This window comes from Diabrotica virgifera, chromosome 3 (assembly GCF_917563875.1).
Source record: "Diabrotica virgifera virgifera chromosome 3, PGI_DIABVI_V3a".
In the NCBI taxonomy this organism is placed as follows: Eukaryota; Metazoa; Arthropoda; class Insecta; order Coleoptera; family Chrysomelidae; genus Diabrotica; species Diabrotica virgifera.
In genome coordinates, this window is record NC_065445.1 from 201021907 (window position 1) to 201041294 (window position 19388).

The 19388-nt window shown below is 34.7% G+C and overlaps 1 protein-coding gene across 3 annotated transcripts in view; it reads right to left on the minus strand.

Annotated features, from left to right (window-relative positions):
• The window catches only part of LOC114342903 (tetratricopeptide repeat protein 28), a 137846-nt gene that overhangs the window by 74147 nt on the left and 44311 nt on the right, over positions 1 to 19388 (minus strand). For all 3 annotated transcript variants that reach the window (XM_050647164.1, XM_050647165.1, XM_050647163.1), the window contains exons 4-10: positions 15004 to 15223; positions 7513 to 7664; positions 3793 to 3952; positions 1505 to 1750; positions 1314 to 1432; positions 1079 to 1251; positions 743 to 1024 (exon numbers count right to left, since the gene is read on the minus strand). In XM_050647164.1, coding sequence (XP_050503121.1) covers positions 743 to 1024; positions 1079 to 1251; positions 1314 to 1432; positions 1505 to 1750; positions 3793 to 3952; positions 7513 to 7664; positions 15004 to 15223 — 1352 coding nt within the window. The remainder of the gene's footprint in view (positions 1 to 742; positions 1025 to 1078; positions 1252 to 1313; positions 1433 to 1504; positions 1751 to 3792; positions 3953 to 7512; positions 7665 to 15003; positions 15224 to 19388) is intronic.

The following is a 19388-nucleotide window of genomic DNA, read 5'->3' on the forward strand; positions in this document are numbered from 1 at the left end:
TTTCAGAATCCTGAAATGAGTATCAAAAAATAATAGAAGATAATACAATAATACTAAACCAGCTACGACAATGATCAGGAGTGGCTGATGCAGTAGAGAAAATAGCAACACTCAAATGCAACTGGGCAGGTCACGTGGACAGATAACAGATGGACAAAGCGGATGCTGGAATGGAGATCAAGAGATTATGCCTAACGAAGCAGAGGTCGTCAACTAACACGTTGGACTCATGATCTAAAACGTTGTCATAGGAATTGGAAGCAAGAGGCACTAGATCGAATCATATGGAATATTATGAGGGAGATATATGTCCAGCAGTGGACAAGCGAAGATTGAATGATGATGATACAATAAACTAACTACTTTAGCTGTAGTACGACCGGTTTATAAGATACGTCTTCCAAAAAACATTCCAAAAACAAAGATCACAAGAGTAAATACACGATATTTTCCCATAAATGCATACAGTGAACCATATTGATATTATGATATTGTCAAATTGCCAATAATAACACTTTCGCATCATAACATTATTAGATACGTATATAATAGTAAAGTATAGACAGTAGGTAAATTTTAGAATTATTTTAAAGTTTGTCTTGTTGCGTTGCTAGAAATGTCAGACTTTAATGGAAACTAAAATAAATTAAAATGTATTCTCTACATTACAGTGAAGATCATAGAGTGACTTGATGTTATCATAAAAATATATACAAATCATATAAAATTAATTCGAACATACCTAAATGCGCTCTATAATGGAGTAGTGCCATATCGTGAGCGCCTAAAGCTTGATAGGCAACAGCTAAATTCCCATGTGTACTAGCTTCGGAACTTCTATCATGTACCTCTTTACTTATAGTCAGTTCTTGTTTGTGATACTTAATAGCAGACTCATAGAAGCCAGCAGCTGAATAAGCGTTTCCGATATTGCCATATGCCCGACCCATACCAGCCCGATCTTGGAGATTTCTCGCCATGGCTAGATGAGCCTGATGTAACTTCAAAGCAGCATCATATTCCCCTAAAAGTTGAATAGAGTTTATAAGAATATCAGTTATTATTTTCCTTTATTTACCTAGTAACTGGTATACTATTCCTAAGTTTGAGCAAGCTCTTCCTTCCCCGATTTTATCTCTAGTAGCTAATGCCACGTCCAGCTGTCTTTCATGCCATTGTTTTGCTTGAACATAGTCACCAGCACATCTTGAAGCATGTCCCAAACCTGCATAGGCCCTTGCCTCTACAGATCTGAAAAGTATATACATAAAATTATTCAAATTATAAAGTTTTAAAAGCAAAGTTGTCCTTACTTATCTCCTATAGCTTGAGCAAGGTATAAAACTTTTTCATGATATACTATAGCCTGAGTAAAATTCCTTTTGTAATGGTGACTGGAACCTAAATTGCTGTAAGCTCGCGCCTCTTCAACCTATCAATACACAAAAAGAAAAAGTTGATATTTAGATACAAGATCGTAAAACAAGACAAAATTATACTTTACCTGATTTCCTAACCTCCTGGCAATCCTCAAATGCTGCGTGTGACAATCTACAGCAGAATCAAAATCACCCATTGCTAAATACACGGCCCCTACATTTCCTATCTCTCTCGCTTCTTGCAACTTATCACCCATCTGTTTCACCAACTGGACACATTGTTTGTGGGAAGCTAAGGCATTGGGGTAGTCTCCAATGGCAGTATAAACGTGACCTAAAGATGTTAAAGCAGCAGCCGCAGCTTGTGTATCCTAGAAGATTGTCAGTTTTTTATGTTAGATTGATTATCTTTAAGTCAATTTAAGGTAAGTCTATTAGTATTTAAATTATTATAAGACAGTACCTGCAACAACTATTAAAAAGGGATACATGGATTGACTATCTCATAAAAACTAAAACAGCCATAAGACCGGATATGATGTACGGAACTGAATGTTGGGCAGTGAAAAAGAAAGAGGAACAACGAATGCATGTGGCGGAAATGAGAATGCCTAGATGGATGAGTGGAGTAACAAAAAAGGATAAAATTAAAAATGAGTATATGTATTAGGGAAGTCTAGGTGTGGCACCAATTGATGCCAAAATGAGAGAGCATAGGTTGAGATGGTTTGGTCATGTTCAACGTCGAGACGTTAATCACCCAATACGAAAAATTTCTGAAGTGCAGATTCCTGGAAGGAGTAGGGGAGGAAGACCAAAGAAGACGTGGGGGGGGAGACGATTAGGCAGGACATGTTGGTAAAGGGTATTAATATTGATATGACCCAAGATAGACTTGTGTGGAGAAATGCAATTAGGGAAGCCGACCCTGCATAGGGATAAGGCAAAGAGAATGATGATGATGACATGGATTGATTATCTAAAAAAGCTCTAGGCAAAGGAAGAACAAATGAAACTAGGACCGGAAACACCAGAAATTACTAAAAAATGAGGTGTTGACCACTTGAAAAGCTGAAGAACAGAAAAGCTGCAGGTAAGGACGGTATACCAAACGAATACTGAAATATTGTCGAGCAGCAATGACAGAACAATTAACAACGTTAATTAACAAAGTCATAAAACACAATAAAATACCGGAAGAATGGAGAACGAGCGAACTATTTCTACCATTCAAAGAAGGACAAACTTCTACTTGTTAAATACTACCCCAAAACTTACAACTAAAATTCTACAAGAACTATTGAATCAGAGAATAAGTTTAGTTGATGAGCAACAGGGTTTTCTTACTGGAAGATCGTGTACAGATACAATATTCGTCATAAAGCAAATTACTCAGTAATCACTAGAATATAACAGATCAGCATTTTTATATCTGATTGACTTAAAGAAAGCATTTGACAGAGTAAAACTCAAAGATAGAATCCATTTTCTGTATAATAGGAAGTCCCTCTAGATATCATAAACACTTTTGAAAACATCGACCAAAACAACAAAATGGAAGTTAGAATAGATGGACAACTTACAGAACATTTGAAAATAAGCAGCGGAATAAGACAGAGAGACTCATTGAGTCTTACACTCCTCAATATAATCGAAATCATCAAAAGCGTCAACAAATGAAGAGGATACAGAATGGGAAACAAAGAAGTAAAAATACTCTGTTACGCAGACGATGCAATATTGATAGCAAAAGATGAAGATAGTCTGCAAAAATTAGTCCACAGATTTAACATAAGAGCAAAAGAATTCAATATGATAATTTCATCTTAGAAAACTAAAACAACAGTAATCAGTAAAGAACCAATCAGCTGTATAATAGAAATTGATGATATCAGTATTGAACAAGTAATCGAAATAAAATACCTTGGAATTACATTGTCAAACTAAGGAAACCTGGACAAAGAAGTGGGAAATCAAGTACAAGAACCAAATAGACTGGCTAGTCTTTAAAACACTGTATGGCGAAACCGACATATTAACACTGAGATGAAGGATGAAGTCAAGAGTTTGTAAACCCAGTGTAAGACCAATAATGACATATGCATCAGAAACAAGACCCGATACAGCCATAACACAAAGACTACTGGAAACGGCAGAGATGAGACTACAGTGTATAAACGAATGGACAATAAATATAAAAAATAATGGAATAGCCACTTGCGCAGAATGGGGGAGACACGTGTGATCAACATAGCAAGAGATAAATCACCAATCGGTAGAAGTATCGGCTGACCGCTCCAAAGATAAAGTGACAACCTTCCATGGAGGTATCAATTCACCAATGAACAAACAGAATTGCTTATAAAGAGGAAGCAGAAGAAGAACAACTAATAATAAATGAAAAAGTACTTACTTTACATTTCATGGCTAGTACTAGCTGATATCTATGAGCTGTCAAAGCTTCCTTATAGGATCCTTGACTGAAATACGCCGAACCTAAATTTCCGTGGGCCCTACACTCGCCAGAAGTATCGCCTAAGCTTTTCGCTATTGCAAGATCTTGCTGCATATAGCTAGAAAAAAAATTAAAACTAATTCAAATAAACATATATAAAAGCATAAAAAGTATAAAATGGTGTCAAAAAACTTTAAATAAATGAAATACTATCGAAACTTCTTCTTCTTTTAGTGCTTATTCGTTTCGAATATTGGCGATCATTCTGGCTATAATTATTTTATTAACTGATGCTTTAAATAGATTAGTTGTTGTTGTGGAGAACCATTTCCTCAGGTTCTTTAACCATGATATTCTTCTTCTCCCAATTCCTCGCTTTCCGAATACTTTACCTTGATGGATTACCTTCAGTAATCTGTATTTGGTGCCGTTTCTCATTATGTATCCGAGATATTCTAACTTTCTCCTTTTAATTGTATACATCATCTCTCTTTCTTTGCCCACTCTTCGTAATACGGTCTCGCTGGTTATTTTGTAAGTTCATGATATCCTTAGGATTCGCCTGTATAGCCACATCTCGAAGGCTTCAAGTTTTTTCTCCACTGCTTCAGTTAGTGTCCAGGATTCAACTCCATAATACAATATCGAGAAGATATAACATCGTAGGAGCCTTACTTTTATCTCCAGATTAAGGTTGTGGCTTTTAAAGAGTTTGGCCATATTATTGAATGCACTCCTAGCCTTCTCTATTCTACATTTTATTTCCTGTGAGTGATCCCATTGTTCATTTACTATTGTTCCAAGATAGTTATACTGTTTTACTCGGTCCACTGGAGTATTATTGATAAGTAGTTGGGCGTCTCTAATTTTATTTTTGCTGATGATCATAAATTTAGTTTTTGTTATATTTACTTGAAGTCCAAATCTTTCACTTACTTCATTTACTTTGTTTATTAGTTGCTGTAAACTGTTCAAACTGTCTGCAAAAATAACGGTGTCGTCTGCATAGCGGATGTTGTTTAGGCGTTCTCCATTTAGAAGTATTCCATGTTCGCAATTTTCCAAGGCACTAAATATTTCCTCTGAATATAGATTAAATAATATGGGTGAAAGTATACAACCTTGTCTAACGCCTCGTAGAATCTGGATCGCTTCCGTTGGTTCACCTCCAAGATTCGTTCTTATTGTGGCTGATTGGTTCCAGTATAAATTTTGTATTATACGCCGATCTTTATCATCCATTTGGGCTTTTATTAGAACATCCATCATTTTTCGGTGTTGAACTGTATCAAATGCTTTTTGGTAGTCCACAAAGCAGGTGTAAATATCGCAAGTCATATCTCTGCATCTTTGAAATAATACCTGTAGACTAAACAGTGCATCTCGTGTACCTACGCCTTTCATGAATCCAAACTGTGTGTCTTGTATTCTCTCTTCGCAGAGCTTGTATATTCTACGAGGTATAATTTTAAGAAAAAGTTTCAATGTATGGCTCATTAGACTTATTAGTCTATATTCTCCGCACTTTTTTGCTCCCTGTTTCTTTGGTAAGGTAATAAATTCTGAAACTAGCCAATCTTTTGGAATATTGCCTGTGTCATAGATATTATTGAAGATTTTACATAGTATTCTTAAAGATTCATCATCAAGAAGTTTAAGAAATTCAGACTGTACTTCGTCTGGTCCTGGGGCTCTACCTTCTTTTAGTGATATTATGGCTGTTCTTATTTCTGCCACTAGTATAGGTGGTCCTGTTTCCGTAGGTATTGGGGACTGGTTCTCCCTCTCATCAAAAAATAAATTTCGTATGTAATTTTTCCAGGTATCATTGATACTCCCTTTATCCACGATTATCTCTCCATTGTCATTAAAAAGTTTATTTATTCTTCTGTTTTAACATTTGCCTGTAATTTCTCTTACCTTCTTATGCACGTTGAAGTCGTCGTATTTACTTTGAAGAATTTCGATTTCTTGGCATTTTTTCTCCAGTTCTTTCTGTTTAGCTTCTCTGATCTTTCTCTGTATCTCTCGCTGTAATATTTTATACATGGAGTTATCGTTCTTGTTTTTTCCTTCTTTCTTCCATTAGTTGCAGAATCTCTGTCGTCATCCATGTCTTACTCTTACCTTCTTCGTTCTTCATAAAATTGTCTTTAATGTCGTCTATCGTTTTATTAAGGGATTTTATCTTATCTTCTGTGCATTCCGTTGTATTATCGATTTCTTTAAATTTTCTATTTAATGTTTTGCCGACTATTTCTTTTACTTCGTTACATTTCAGTTTTCTCATGTCATGTTTTTTTACAGTTTTTCCGCGTATTTTCTTTAACTTGGTTCTATACACGCCCACTAAAGGATTGTGGTCAGATTGAATATCAGCACCTGGGTAGGTTTTAACACTGTTAAAACTATTTCGATATCTTTTGTTAACAAGCATATAGTCTATTTGATTTCTAATAATAACGTCTTTTCCGTTGTCTCTAGGTGATTTCCACGTATACAGGCGTCTAGGTGGTAGTTTGTAAAATGTGTTTAGCACGATTAAATCATGCTCAGCTGCAAAGATACTCATTGTTTCTCCGCGTTGATTTCTCTCTCCTAATCTATGTGGACCAATATGTTGCCCTTCTTTTCCGTTACCTATTTTCGCATTGAATTCTCCCATGACTATAAGGAGTTCGTGTCTCGGTATATCTCTTATAAGGTTGCTTATTTGTTTGTAGAATTCTGATATTTTTCATCACGCTGTGGGTGCATAGACTTGTATGATGTTTGTGTTCACCGGTGACGTATTTATTTGTAACAGGAGGATTCTATCGTTCACTCGTATGAAGTTGTTGACATGTTTGGCTATACTTTTATGCGTGATAATTCCAACTCCATTTTCATATTTACCATTTTCTGATCCTGAGTAGTATACTCTGTAGTCTTCTATGTCACAATAACTTGAATCAGGCCACCTCATTTCGCTTGTGCCCATTATATCTATTTTCATGCGTTCCATTTCTTTGACTGCGCATTGGATTTTTCCTGATTGAGCCATCGTCCTAACGTTCCAAGTGGATATCCTCTTCAGACAATTCGTCTGGATTTTTCTTAAAGGTGTGTTATTGGGTATTTCACAGGGATTTTGCATATTAACGACCTAGGAAGCACTGTGGTCATGGGAATAACCTCTCTTGCCGGATCTTGGTCTCCGATGTCCATGATCAGTATGCGAATTGGTATTGAGTTGTACAGCCATTATAATTGTACTAGAGATATCCATATGGATCTTTAATATAGTGGTTTCTCGTTGCCTTCTATATTCTTATGCCGTTGACCAAACCATTAATTCTTCCGCCTTTGGGGCCGGTTTCTCAGCCCCAGGACAAAAGAGTGCCCTACCACCTACCAACTCGTCCGCCCGAAGACGTTGGTCGGTAAGTGGGGGATTGCTTATACCGGCAATCACTCGGTCCCTATCTGCGTTAGCCATCAAAATTGATGTTGCCCGTCCTCTACCGCGTGGAGGTGCAGATTCGGATTTTTCCTTCATCGAGATTAAGACCTTTTGGCATTTCCTAATCTCTCCAGAGCCTTTAGACGACTATCGAAACTAGACCATGTCAAATATCTTCTTGTGATCAATAGTTTGCACGTTTATTGAAAAACTCGTGAGAATAAAAGAAAACATACCCTATCGCCTGATCCAGTTGGTTCAAAGCCCAATGGGCTGAGCTTAATGCGCTGAATACAGAACCACGCAGTTTTAGTGAGCACGATCCAATTCTTAGAGCTGACTCCAAAACAGTTACTGCCGAATGGTATAAGCCAGCTGCTAAGAGTTCCTAAAATAGTAAAACAAAATATATAAACTACATATTTAACTACTGTAACATATTTTCAGTTGCCTTCCTACGTAAATATGTATGTCCGGCTCATGTTAAGTATACATCTTCAATCCATCTTCTATTATGTTTGCGACTTTTCTAAGTTTTACTTTTACCTTTCCATTCGACTAGGTACTACTCGTCTTAGATTTTTTTTGTTAAATTTCATATTTCTGACGATAATTTTAGTAGCGGAAACTAGAAAAGCGGAACTAAAGAAAGCCATCAAACAAAGCAAAAATGGAAAATCTCCAAGTCCTGACTAAATACCTACTGTCCGACTGGCTCAAACTTCTAGATAACGACAATGGCTCAGAACTAACAAACATTTATAACTACATATACGAAACTAGAATAATGCCACAAATATGGTTGGAGTCTGCATGTATTCCACTTCCAAAAAAACCTAATATATCATCACGTAAAGACTTTGAGCTGGCAAACAGAGAATTGCGAGTGTATTTTAATAACAATCTGTTGAAACGCAATAAATGCCCGAAATACCTTGGGGTTACTTTAGGCAGAACGCTCACATTCAGAGAACACCTGACGAAAACAGCAGCAAAATTGAAAACACGCAACAATATAATACAGAAACTCTGCGGCACTACATGGGTGTCCACAGCATCAACTTTAAGATCCTCTGCTCTTGGCCTGATATATCCGGTGGCAGAATACTGTGCACCAGTCTGGCTAAATAGTAGGCACACCCACCTGGTCGACATCCAACTAAACCGTGCTATGCGTATGATAACAGGCACAATTAAGCCCACCCCTACAATGTGGCTACCGACCCTTAGTAATATAGCACCACCCAACCTACGCCGCGAACATGCATTGGTTAAAAAATATAACAAAATAATGGCCAGTCGCCAGTTTCTAGTCCACAACGACATCCCCGATATTCTTGGAAACCGTCTTCGATCCAGGTTACCCCCTCTACAATCTGCTCAAGCGCTGCAGCAATCCAACTTTGACTTAAATACCCGATGGAGAGAAGATTGGGAAAGTAAGAGATCCGCATTACCATAGTCTACCGGACAGCATAGGAAAACCTAGCGAATTTGAACGTCCCCATAAGATTTGGGCAGCCCTTAATCGAATTAACAAACTGTGGAAGATGCGCCGACACCCTCTACAGATGAGGTAAACTTCCCTCGCCTTCTTGTGACTGCGGCGCTGCAAAACAGACGATCAGACACATTGTTCAGGACTGCCCACGCAGAGCATACACAGGCGACCCTATAGACTTTGTAATGGCAACCGAAGGGTCAATCGAATATATAAAAAACTGGACATAATATGTTTGTGATGCATTGTATAATGCATAAATCTAAATATATTCTGTGATGCACTTAAGCCATACGCTAAATAAATAAATTTGAGCTTATTAGTCTCATGATTCTCTCTCAAACTGCTTCTAAAAATAATTATTTACAAAATTAAACAGAGATGTGAAGAAACAACGGGAAACAAATAATTCGGCTTCAGAGAAGGATTGGAAACAAGGGAAAATTTGTTCACAGTACTAGCATTACTTCAAAGATCATGAGAAGTACAGAAACTAATTTACGTAGGGAACATGGGTAACAATGAGACACGAAGAACAATGAGACACCTGTATTTCTGGGTGCCTGTACGACTTTTTCGTCAATATTTTGGCATGCGCGCTTTAGCTTTTATATAAGGACCACCAGGATCGGCAGCGAGTGTCGATATTTGACCAATTCTTTTAGAAGTTATACTTCTTTAGGCGCGATTGAGATTGAGGGTGAATTTATATTGATCTGCGCGCATGCGCGCGGGCTCTGATATGATCTGTCAATAATAAATAATTGTTCAATATGAAGGTAAACAAATGTATAATATATTAGTTTTATTGTTGTGAGGAGAGAAACAAAAAAGTTTATAATTGTAGTGACATTTAAATAGTTTTTAAAAGCAACAGGTACGTAATAATTGTAAATGTATCATAGGTACCTACCTATTTGAACCTACCAAAATACATAGTATGTAATACTTTTATTTACATAATTTGATTACCATCAAAATTTCTATCAATGTTCACCTAATATATTGTTTTCTTACTCTATGTTTTATTGTATTTTTGCAATTCTAAATCATTTCAATTCAAAATCAAAATAATTTAATTTAATTCAAAAATTTCAAAAACTTAATCCGTTTAGTTAGTCGATCTTCGCACATAATGACGCATAAGCGTTTAAGGCGAATGAACCCCAATATACCAACCGCGCTGATAGCTGGTTCGAATCCCAATAAAAACATTTATTTTTTTTTATACATTTTATGATTGTAAGTATATTTATTATATCATTTTATTTTCAGAAAATACGTATTTAGTTAAAAAAATTTCCGACAATTAATGTTCAGAAATCATTTGTGGCATTTTTAATGTGTTTGTGTGTGTTTTATTCTTTTATTATTTTAATTTTCGGCACTGTTTTAATAAAAATGTTTGAGAAGTAGTAAGTATAAATTAGTTTAATATTTAAATAAAATATAAATAAAAAGTATATTAATTTCGTTTAAATCATATACATAATAGAAGTATAACTTCTTATGTGCGTACAAAGTACACACACATTCTTTTTTTTTTTTAAGGTACGTATTTTTTCATTTTTAACGAAAACCACGTTTTCTTTCATTTTTTTGGCGAATTGATAATATGCAAAGCCTTATTATTTGATGAATAGAGATTTTTTCGATTGATTCGATTTAAGGTTAGGTGAAAATTATTTTTTGTTGTTGTAAAGGTCTTTTGGGTAACAATGAGACATTGCGTGTTGGGTAACAATGAGACATGTCTCATTGTACCCCATATTGTAAATTATTTTTATCTTCATTTTTAACTTATTTTTTAGGTTTTTTTGTGAAAAAATGCCGCGAAATCCTTCTAGGAAATCAGACAAAGGGAGCTTTTCAGAGGAACAGAGGTCTTGAATCTGGCTAAAGAAAATGGAGTTACGATTGTAACTTTTCCTCCGCATTCAACGAACAAGTTGCAACCTCTGGATGTAGGAGTCTTCAAGCCATTTAGTTTGGCTTACAACGCCGCCGTAGATAGCTGGTTAATGCAGCGTCCTGGAAAACCGGTATCCATATAATATAAGGTTGCAGCTTTTGTAGGAATAGCTTTTGAAAAAGCTTTAACTCCGCAGAATATTATATCGGCATTTAACAAATGTGGTATCTTTCCATACGATAAAGATATTTTTACAGAACTAGACTATTTACCATGTGCCGTTACAGACCTGCCATGTCCTGAATCTGAACCGTCAACCTCAAAATAACATCAAGTAAATGATGATGATACTGAACATGTGGCTGATATCCAAGCGTTTAGAAGCCCTCAACAAATTATAGGATATCCCAAAGCCCAGGAGAGAAAATTAACAAGGAAAGAAAGAAAGAGAGGTAGGAGTATGATTCCCACCGATACCCCAGAAAAACGTGAGCTAGAGGAAAAATATAATAAGAGGCAAAATACGGTTCAAAAACAAAAAAAGGTCGCCGTCAAAAGGAAAATTCAAGAGAGTGACAATGAGGAAAATAAGGCAGATGAATGGCATTCTGATGCTTCATCTGACAATTTTATGCCTGAATTAGATCCAACAGCATTCGAAAAGTTAGAAAGAAATCCTTGCTCTGGGGATTACGTTCTGGTAGAATTTTCTCCAGAGAACATTAAAAGCAAAAAGATATATTACGTAGGAAAAATATTATCAGCAAATAGGAATGAAAGTGAATTCGAGTTAAGCTTTTTAAGGAAAAGCACCAAAGTCGATGGAAATTTTTATTTTCCAAATATTCAGGATATTGCTACAGTTTCGAAAAAAGACATAACAATGATTTTGCCATGTCCTGTTAACTACGACAAAACAAAACGAGAAAACGCTTTTTATTCATTTGAAATTAAGTTTAATTTGAATATTCAGTAAAAATAATGTTTATGTTTTTCCTATATTACAATAAGGTTTAGTTTGTTTATTTCTGGAATGAAGAAAAATTAATGTTTTTGTTTTTCTTATTTTATTATTATTTTGTTCAGTTCTAATATTCAGTAAAATGCATGTTTATCTAGGTTTTTCTTATATTATTATTAGTTTTAGCTCATGCTAATGTTTTAAAATAAATAATTAAACATTTGATGTAGTGTTTCAGTATTTTCCTAATGTTTTGCATAAAAAATTTCACTTTTCAAATAGTGTATCATTGTACCTCCGGTATGGGTAACAATGAGACAAATGACATTTTGATAGTATATTTGTTGTACTTTTATTATTTATCATTATTTGCATTATATTCTATTCAAAATTATTTGGAGATACTTATACCATCGTGTAACACTCAAAAAGTAAATATTATTTGCCTTAGTTTTTAAAATATTAAGCTCAGAAAAAAAGTGTCTCATTGTTACCCATGTTCCCCTATGCCTTATATTAAAAAGGCGTTTGATAGGGTCCAACATAAGCAAAAAAAAAACTAAGAAGATGTAAACCTCCGCGAGGATGAATCGGGTTTACGTCTTAGCGTAGTACAAAAAAAACAATTTATAAAAAATAACAATAAAAAAATTAATAAAAAAAAACAAATTAACAATATAAAAAAAATGCAAAAAAAATACAAAAAAAAATAAAAATTTACAAAAAAAAAATGAACAACCAAAATAGAGTATTATTTAGATAATAATTGTAGATAATAATGTTAGTTTGTTATGTATTTAGAGTTAGAAATACAGAAAAAATTCCTCTGATTGAAAAATCAAATTTGTTTGTTTTTAAAATAACAAAATGTCTGGCTAATTGGCTCGGCCAAGGCCATCAAATTCACTCAAAAAAAAAGGATCCAACATGGTAGGCTGTGTGAGTATCTAGATATGATTGGAATAGATGATAAAGATCTGAGACGTTTACATCTATATTGAAATCAAGAATCTATTTTCTGGTAGACAGCAAAGAAGCAGACGAACTTTTCATCCAAAGAGGTGTCAGACAAAGTTGTGTGTTATCCCCAACTTTGTTTACATGTATTCGGAAATTGGGGGAGAAACTATTAACAACATCAGATATGTAAGCAATACAGCAATCATGGCTGAAAGTATAGAAGGTATTCAATTCCTTATAGATCGAGTCACTAGAGAATGTTTCAATAAAGGACTTGGCATAAACACTTCAAAGACAAAGTTACGTGTAGTTAGTAAACAAGATGTTGGCCTATGCAACTAATTGTCAACAATGAGCCGATTACAAAAGTTAACCAAAAGTTACCTAAAATGTCGGATAAACGAGACACTAAATCCTGATGAAGAAATTAAATCTCGTATGGAAATTGCAAAAGAAGCATTTATAAAAATTAGATGCATACTGTGCAATTCTCAGATGACCTTACAACTAAGAATCAAGTTCCTAAACTGATATGTGTATCCTGTATTACTAGTATATGCAATCAAGAAGGAAACCTGGATGAAGGTTAATATAAACAAATTAGAAGCCTTCGAGATGCGGTCATATCGTAGAATGTTCAAAATATCATGAGTTCAACGCATTTCAAACATAAAAGTATTGAACAGGATAGGTCAAGGCGAAGGTGACTCGACGAAGGTGATAAAAAAGAGAAAACTTAAATATCGGAGGCATATAATCAGCGGTAGCAAATACTGGATACTGCAGTTAGTACACAACGAAAGAGATCCAGGAAAAAGAGGAATTGGTAGGAAGAAATATCCATGGCTCCAAAACCTTCGTCAGTGGATTGGCTTATCAGCAGATGAATTGTTAGATGTCGCAATATCGAGAACAATATCGGCAAATTGTCATGGAAAATTTGGGCACGATACTCAAAGAAGAAAAATAGGATAATATCTCTCATTTATCTCTTTCTGAATATTCCTCATATATTATGATGTTCTGCAACTTAAATAGCAATTAGCATTAAGAGCAACTTAGTTACTCTCTTCTCTATTTATATTCTTTTTTATCCTTTTTGGATATATTATTTGTTTTGCTACAGATAGTAGGCTATCTGCCATTTTGTTGATATCTTCTTAATATATTTACAACGAACTTTATGTTACATTATAGAAAGTCCAATGCAAATAAGTAAAACAAGTATACCTTGTCCGTAGAGAATCTTCTAGTTCTTTCCTGCCTGTTATTTGTATCCTCGTCTAAGTCCTTTTTTAACTACAAACTCTATGACAACTAGACAAGGTGACCCTCTATCAACTGTGTTATTTAATCTAGTTTTGGAAACAATTGTAAGGAACAGCAGAATAGAAACACAAGAAACTATCTACCGTAACGAGCATCAATGCATGGCCTACGCCGACGACCTTGCACTGCTAGCAAAAACTAATACCGAATTAAAGAAAATCATGAGCAGAATTAGTCAGAAAGGCAAAAAAATTGGGTCTAGAAATAAATGAAGAAAAGACGAAGTATATGGTGCTAGGCAACACAGACAGAGAACATGAAGATATGCTAAAGTTAACAGCGTTCGATGGAAAATAATATAAATTTAAACGAGTAAAGCACTTTACATATCTAGGTGCCATAATAGATGAAAATGGACACGAGCAAAATGAACTAAAGCACAGGATAGCTAAAGGAAACCGAAAGGTCAGCAGTTTAAAAAAAATTATTAAAGTCAAATTACTTATCAAGAAAGAAGAAAATCAGAATACACCAAACTGTAATAAGAGCAACAGTCAACTACGGATGTGAGACATGGGTACTAAACACAACAGAAGAAGAATTGATAGAGAGGTGGGAACGCAAGGTACTGAGGACTATTTTCGAGGGAAAAAATACGGCAGACGGTTGGCAAAGAAGAACTAATCAAGAATTAAGGATGCTTTACAAGGAACCAATTATAACAAGATACACAAAGGCACAAAGAATCAGATGGGCAAGAATGCCAAAGAAGATACTGTTAAGAAGACTAGCTGGGACAAGGAGACGAGGTAGACCAAGAAAAAGATGGCACGAAAAGTTTCAAGAAGATATAGGATCGATAGAAATTACAGACTGGAAAGAGAAAGCGAAAAATAGGATACAGTGGAGAAACATAGTGCAGCAATTTTTACATAGACATTAAATCAAATTATATAATATAATATAAGACATAAGTAAATATTATCATTTGTATTATGTAAAATTGTAATTGTTAAGTTGTAAAGCCCTAGGCTTACAAGGCCTATAGAGCATATTAAATAAAATAAATAAAATATTAGATTATTATTTGAAATATTTTAATGCCAAATTCAAAGTACACTTACTTGTCCTACTACCGAAATTAGTACAAACGGACTTTGATCTAGTTTCATCACCTCAAGCTGTTCCAAGGTGGGCTCCAGATTGTGCCTAAGTGGAGATTTAATAGAAGCCTCTACCAAACCGGAAAGAAGTTGTTGAGACGTAGGATCCTGCGCCAATCCTTGGCTAAAAGCTGCCAAAGCATCACCATGCCTACCAAGACATTGTAAAGCGACTCCTTGCCTAATAATTTAAAGAAATATTATTATTACAACTTAAAGAATTATTAGTACAAAAACATTAATTTATTATTCTAAATGTGAAATAAGCCACAATTTAACTTAAAAAATGATTTTATTGCCGTTTGGACTTCCACCTGGGACGTCGTTATAAAATACAAAATATTACTAAATTAAACAAAAATGTTGTTGCTTGGTAAAAAAATTCTTCTAATAATTTAATTTAATCTGACTCATTCATATCGAATGAAACACAACAACTTAGAACGGAATCCTATAGCATTCACAATAAATAATACGAGGAAAATATTAATACCATACATCAGGGGTTCCCAACCTTTTAACAACTGCGTACCACCTGAAATATTTTGAAGATTTTGGCGTACCACTAAACACCGGGGGCATGGAATTTAAGGAAGTCCCCCCCCCCCAATTCCTAATTTTTTAGTAAAATATTTACACTAGGTAGTCTATTTCTATATTTATTTATGTATACAATAGTTCAGAAAAACCAGTTTCACATAAGTAACTAGTGACAAATGACATTAAAAACAGCGTAGCTTGCCAGAAGAGCATTGGATACTCGGATTTGCACCAGATCCAGAAGTCAATTAAGGATTCCTCTTTAAAATTGTCCTTCATAGAATTGTCTTCTCTTAGATCGATGAATATTTCTTGTAATTCCAACTCATTTGGTGAGGTTCCTGCAAAAGGATTTCTGATCCTGTCAAGTTTGAAATAATATTCAGAGAAACATTTATTACAACTTTCTTGACAAGATTCCAAGTGAAGAATTATGTCAGCAACCAAATCTGGTATTGCAGATATTTTGTTTTCTTCAAAAAACGATGACAGCCTAGGAAATGCAGAAACATTATTTCCCTGTATTTAAGAACATTAAAGAACCAAGTTTTTCTTGAAAGTTTATTTTCTCATTGGCTGTGATGGGTGTTGTGTTTGCTCCCTAAAGACCCATGGTCAACGTGTTGAGTCTGTCAAAATTGTCAGCTAGATACGCCAATCTTGAAAATCATTCTTCATCACAGAACAAGCTTTTCATGTCATTATTTTTTTCAGTTCAAAGCATTAAAACTTCTGACGTTAGTTGGAAGAGACAGGTGAAAATTTTCCCTCGAGATAACCATCTCACTTCTATATGCAACAGAAGAGTTTTGAACTTGCCACACATATCTTCACACATCAAGGAGAATAACCTTGAATTAAGAGCCCTAGCCTTTATGAAGTTAATAACTTTCGTAGCATGTGATGAAACGGAGATCATATTTTCCGGCATACCTTTAGCAGCTAATTTTTCTCGCTGCATGATGCAATGTGTACTTTCATGCATTCAGGAGCAACTTTCTTTATTTTTGCTGATAGCCCTGTCAATTTTTCTGACATAGCTTTTGCTCCATCTGTACAAACACCAATACACTTTGACCAAGGAACGCCTATTTTGATCATATTATATACTCATTTATTGTATTAAAAATGCTCTTCACATTTTTAACAAAAACTCTTTAACTTCATGAAAATCAAATCGTACAAATACGAGTAGTTGCGTAGCAGCGTAATCGCTTGTTTCACCCACGTGACGCGTACGACCTGAAACCTTCCCGCGTACCACCAGTGGTACCCGTACCACCGGTTGGGAACCCCTGCCATACATAAAAGGACTATCCGAGAAACTTAAAACGATAGGAAATAAATTCAACATTTCAACAACATTCAAGACAACAAACACATTGAGATCGTTGACCAGAAAGCAGTTTCTTGTGACGAAAAGTCTTAGATTTAAAATATTAGGTTTGTTCTAGCATCAGTTTCAAACGGTTTGAAACCATCAGCGAATAGTGGACCAGCGCGAGTAGAGGGGAGAGCACTGGTGACTGTATTATTATGTTTTCTCACTGACCAACTGTTTGCTGACGGTTTCTGACTAGTTTGACTATTTGTTAAAACAAACCTATTGTTTTATTTCAATTATTTTTAATTGTTTTGTTACAGTAAACTTTGTATCGAAGTCTTTTCGTCTTCCTCGTTTTACATTGAGATCTATTTTATCTAAAACCAAACCTAACAATGAACAAGAAAGAACAAAGAATTGTATTTAGGTATAAAATACCTTGTGAATATAAACAATTTTATTTAGGTTAAACATCAAGGCGATTAAACGTTAAGTTGTGCTCACTACGGAGAGCAATGGATTGTATCCTCGCTCCGACCCTTGCTCCCTGTTATTTTTTATATTCGTTTAGTCCAGTCGGGGGGGGGGGGGGGAAATCCTCGACACCTAATATGGTAAAAGAGGCAACCGATTATGTATGTATGTATGTATGTAGTCCAGTCGGGTTAGACGAATAACAGGCCTAACCTTGAATTAGGAGCTGCCCCAAATTTTATTTTTCTAATCTTTACGGAGGGTCAATATTAGTATAAATTTAAAATCTCGACTGAATTCCACTGTTGCGTTAGCCGCCATCTTGATTTTAAACGAGAACCGTTTTTGCTCAATATCTCCGCCATTTTCAATTTTTTGACAAAAAGTGTAGAAACTGAAATTGTTGAAAATGCGATTTTCTATAATTTCATTAATTATAATTTTTTTCGTTCGGCTGATCTTTTCCGAGTTATGAGGGGAAAATAGTGAGAGTTCGAGCATAATTATTGAATTATCTGGTTTATTATTAGTTTTACAACAAATATGTACCTATACAAAAATGAAGAGAATTAAATTCTTCACAATTTTGATCTCTTTAATTTTTTTGCTAAAATTAATATTTAAGGTACCTAGTACGTATGCGATAATGACGCGAGCGTAAGACCGGATTGATTTTATAGCAATTGTTTTTGTTCGATATCTACGCCATTTTCAGCTAAAATTTCTACAATTTCTTGTTAACAATTTTTTTCATGCGGTTGATATTTTCCGAGTTACATGGGAAAATAGTAAAAAGTGGTGGGGGAAGCATAATTATTGAATTGAATTTTGTTTCCGAGCTGCCTTAAATTTTATAATTCTATCCTTTAGCAGAGATCAATAGTAGTGTAAATTTAAAATCTCGACTGAATTCTGCGCTTGCATTAGCCGCCATATTGATTTAAAATGAGAACTGTTGTTGCTTAATATCTCCGCCATTTTCAACTTTTCAACCTAAATGGTGGGAAAGAAAATTGTTAGAAATGCAATTTCCTACAATTTCTTTGGCACAATTTTTTTATACGATCAATATTCTCCGAGTTAAGGGGGAACATAATGGAAGAGGAGGGGAAGCATAATTATTGAATTGTCTCATTTATTATTAACTTTACGACATAACTGTACATAAACAAAAATAAAGAGAATTACATTTTATACAATTTTTGAAACTTCCAATGAAACATCAACCAAACTAAGTATATAAAAGACATAAAAAGACATATGCATTAAGTTCACTTAATTTTATTAACTAGCGGGTTTGATTGGTTGAATTTGTCTGTCGATATTTTAAGTTTTATGTCAGGTAATATATCGTAATGTTTCAACAATTTTTTTTTAAATTTTGGACCCTGTTGGGGGGAATTTTTCCATTCCCCCCCCCCTTGTATACCCGCCACTGGTTCTCTCGAAAAATTGTAGTAAATCGTAATTGCAACAATTTTAGTTCTTACACATTTTGTCGAAAAGTTGAAAATGGCGGAGATATTGAACAAAAACAATTGCTACAAAATCAATCAGGTCTTACGCTCGCACCTTTGCCACATACGTACTACCTTAAATATTGATTTTATCAAAAAAATGTACGGCATAAAAATTGTCCAGAATTTAATTCTCTTCCTTTTTGTATAGTTATATATTTGTTGTAAAACTAATAATAAACGAGATAATTCAATAATTTAATAATTATGCTACAACTGTCACTATTTTCCCCTCATAACTCGGAAAATATCGACCGTACGAAAAAAATTATAATAAATATAGAAAACTACATTTACTATAGAAAATCGCATTTTCAACAATTTCAGTTTCTACACTTTTTGTCAAAAAATTGAAAATGGCGGAGATATTGAGCAAAAACGGTTCTCGTTTAAAATCAAGATGGCGGCTAACACAACAGCGGAATTCAGTCGAGATTTTAAATTTATACTACTATTGACCCTCCCTAAAGATTAGAAAAATAAAATTTGGG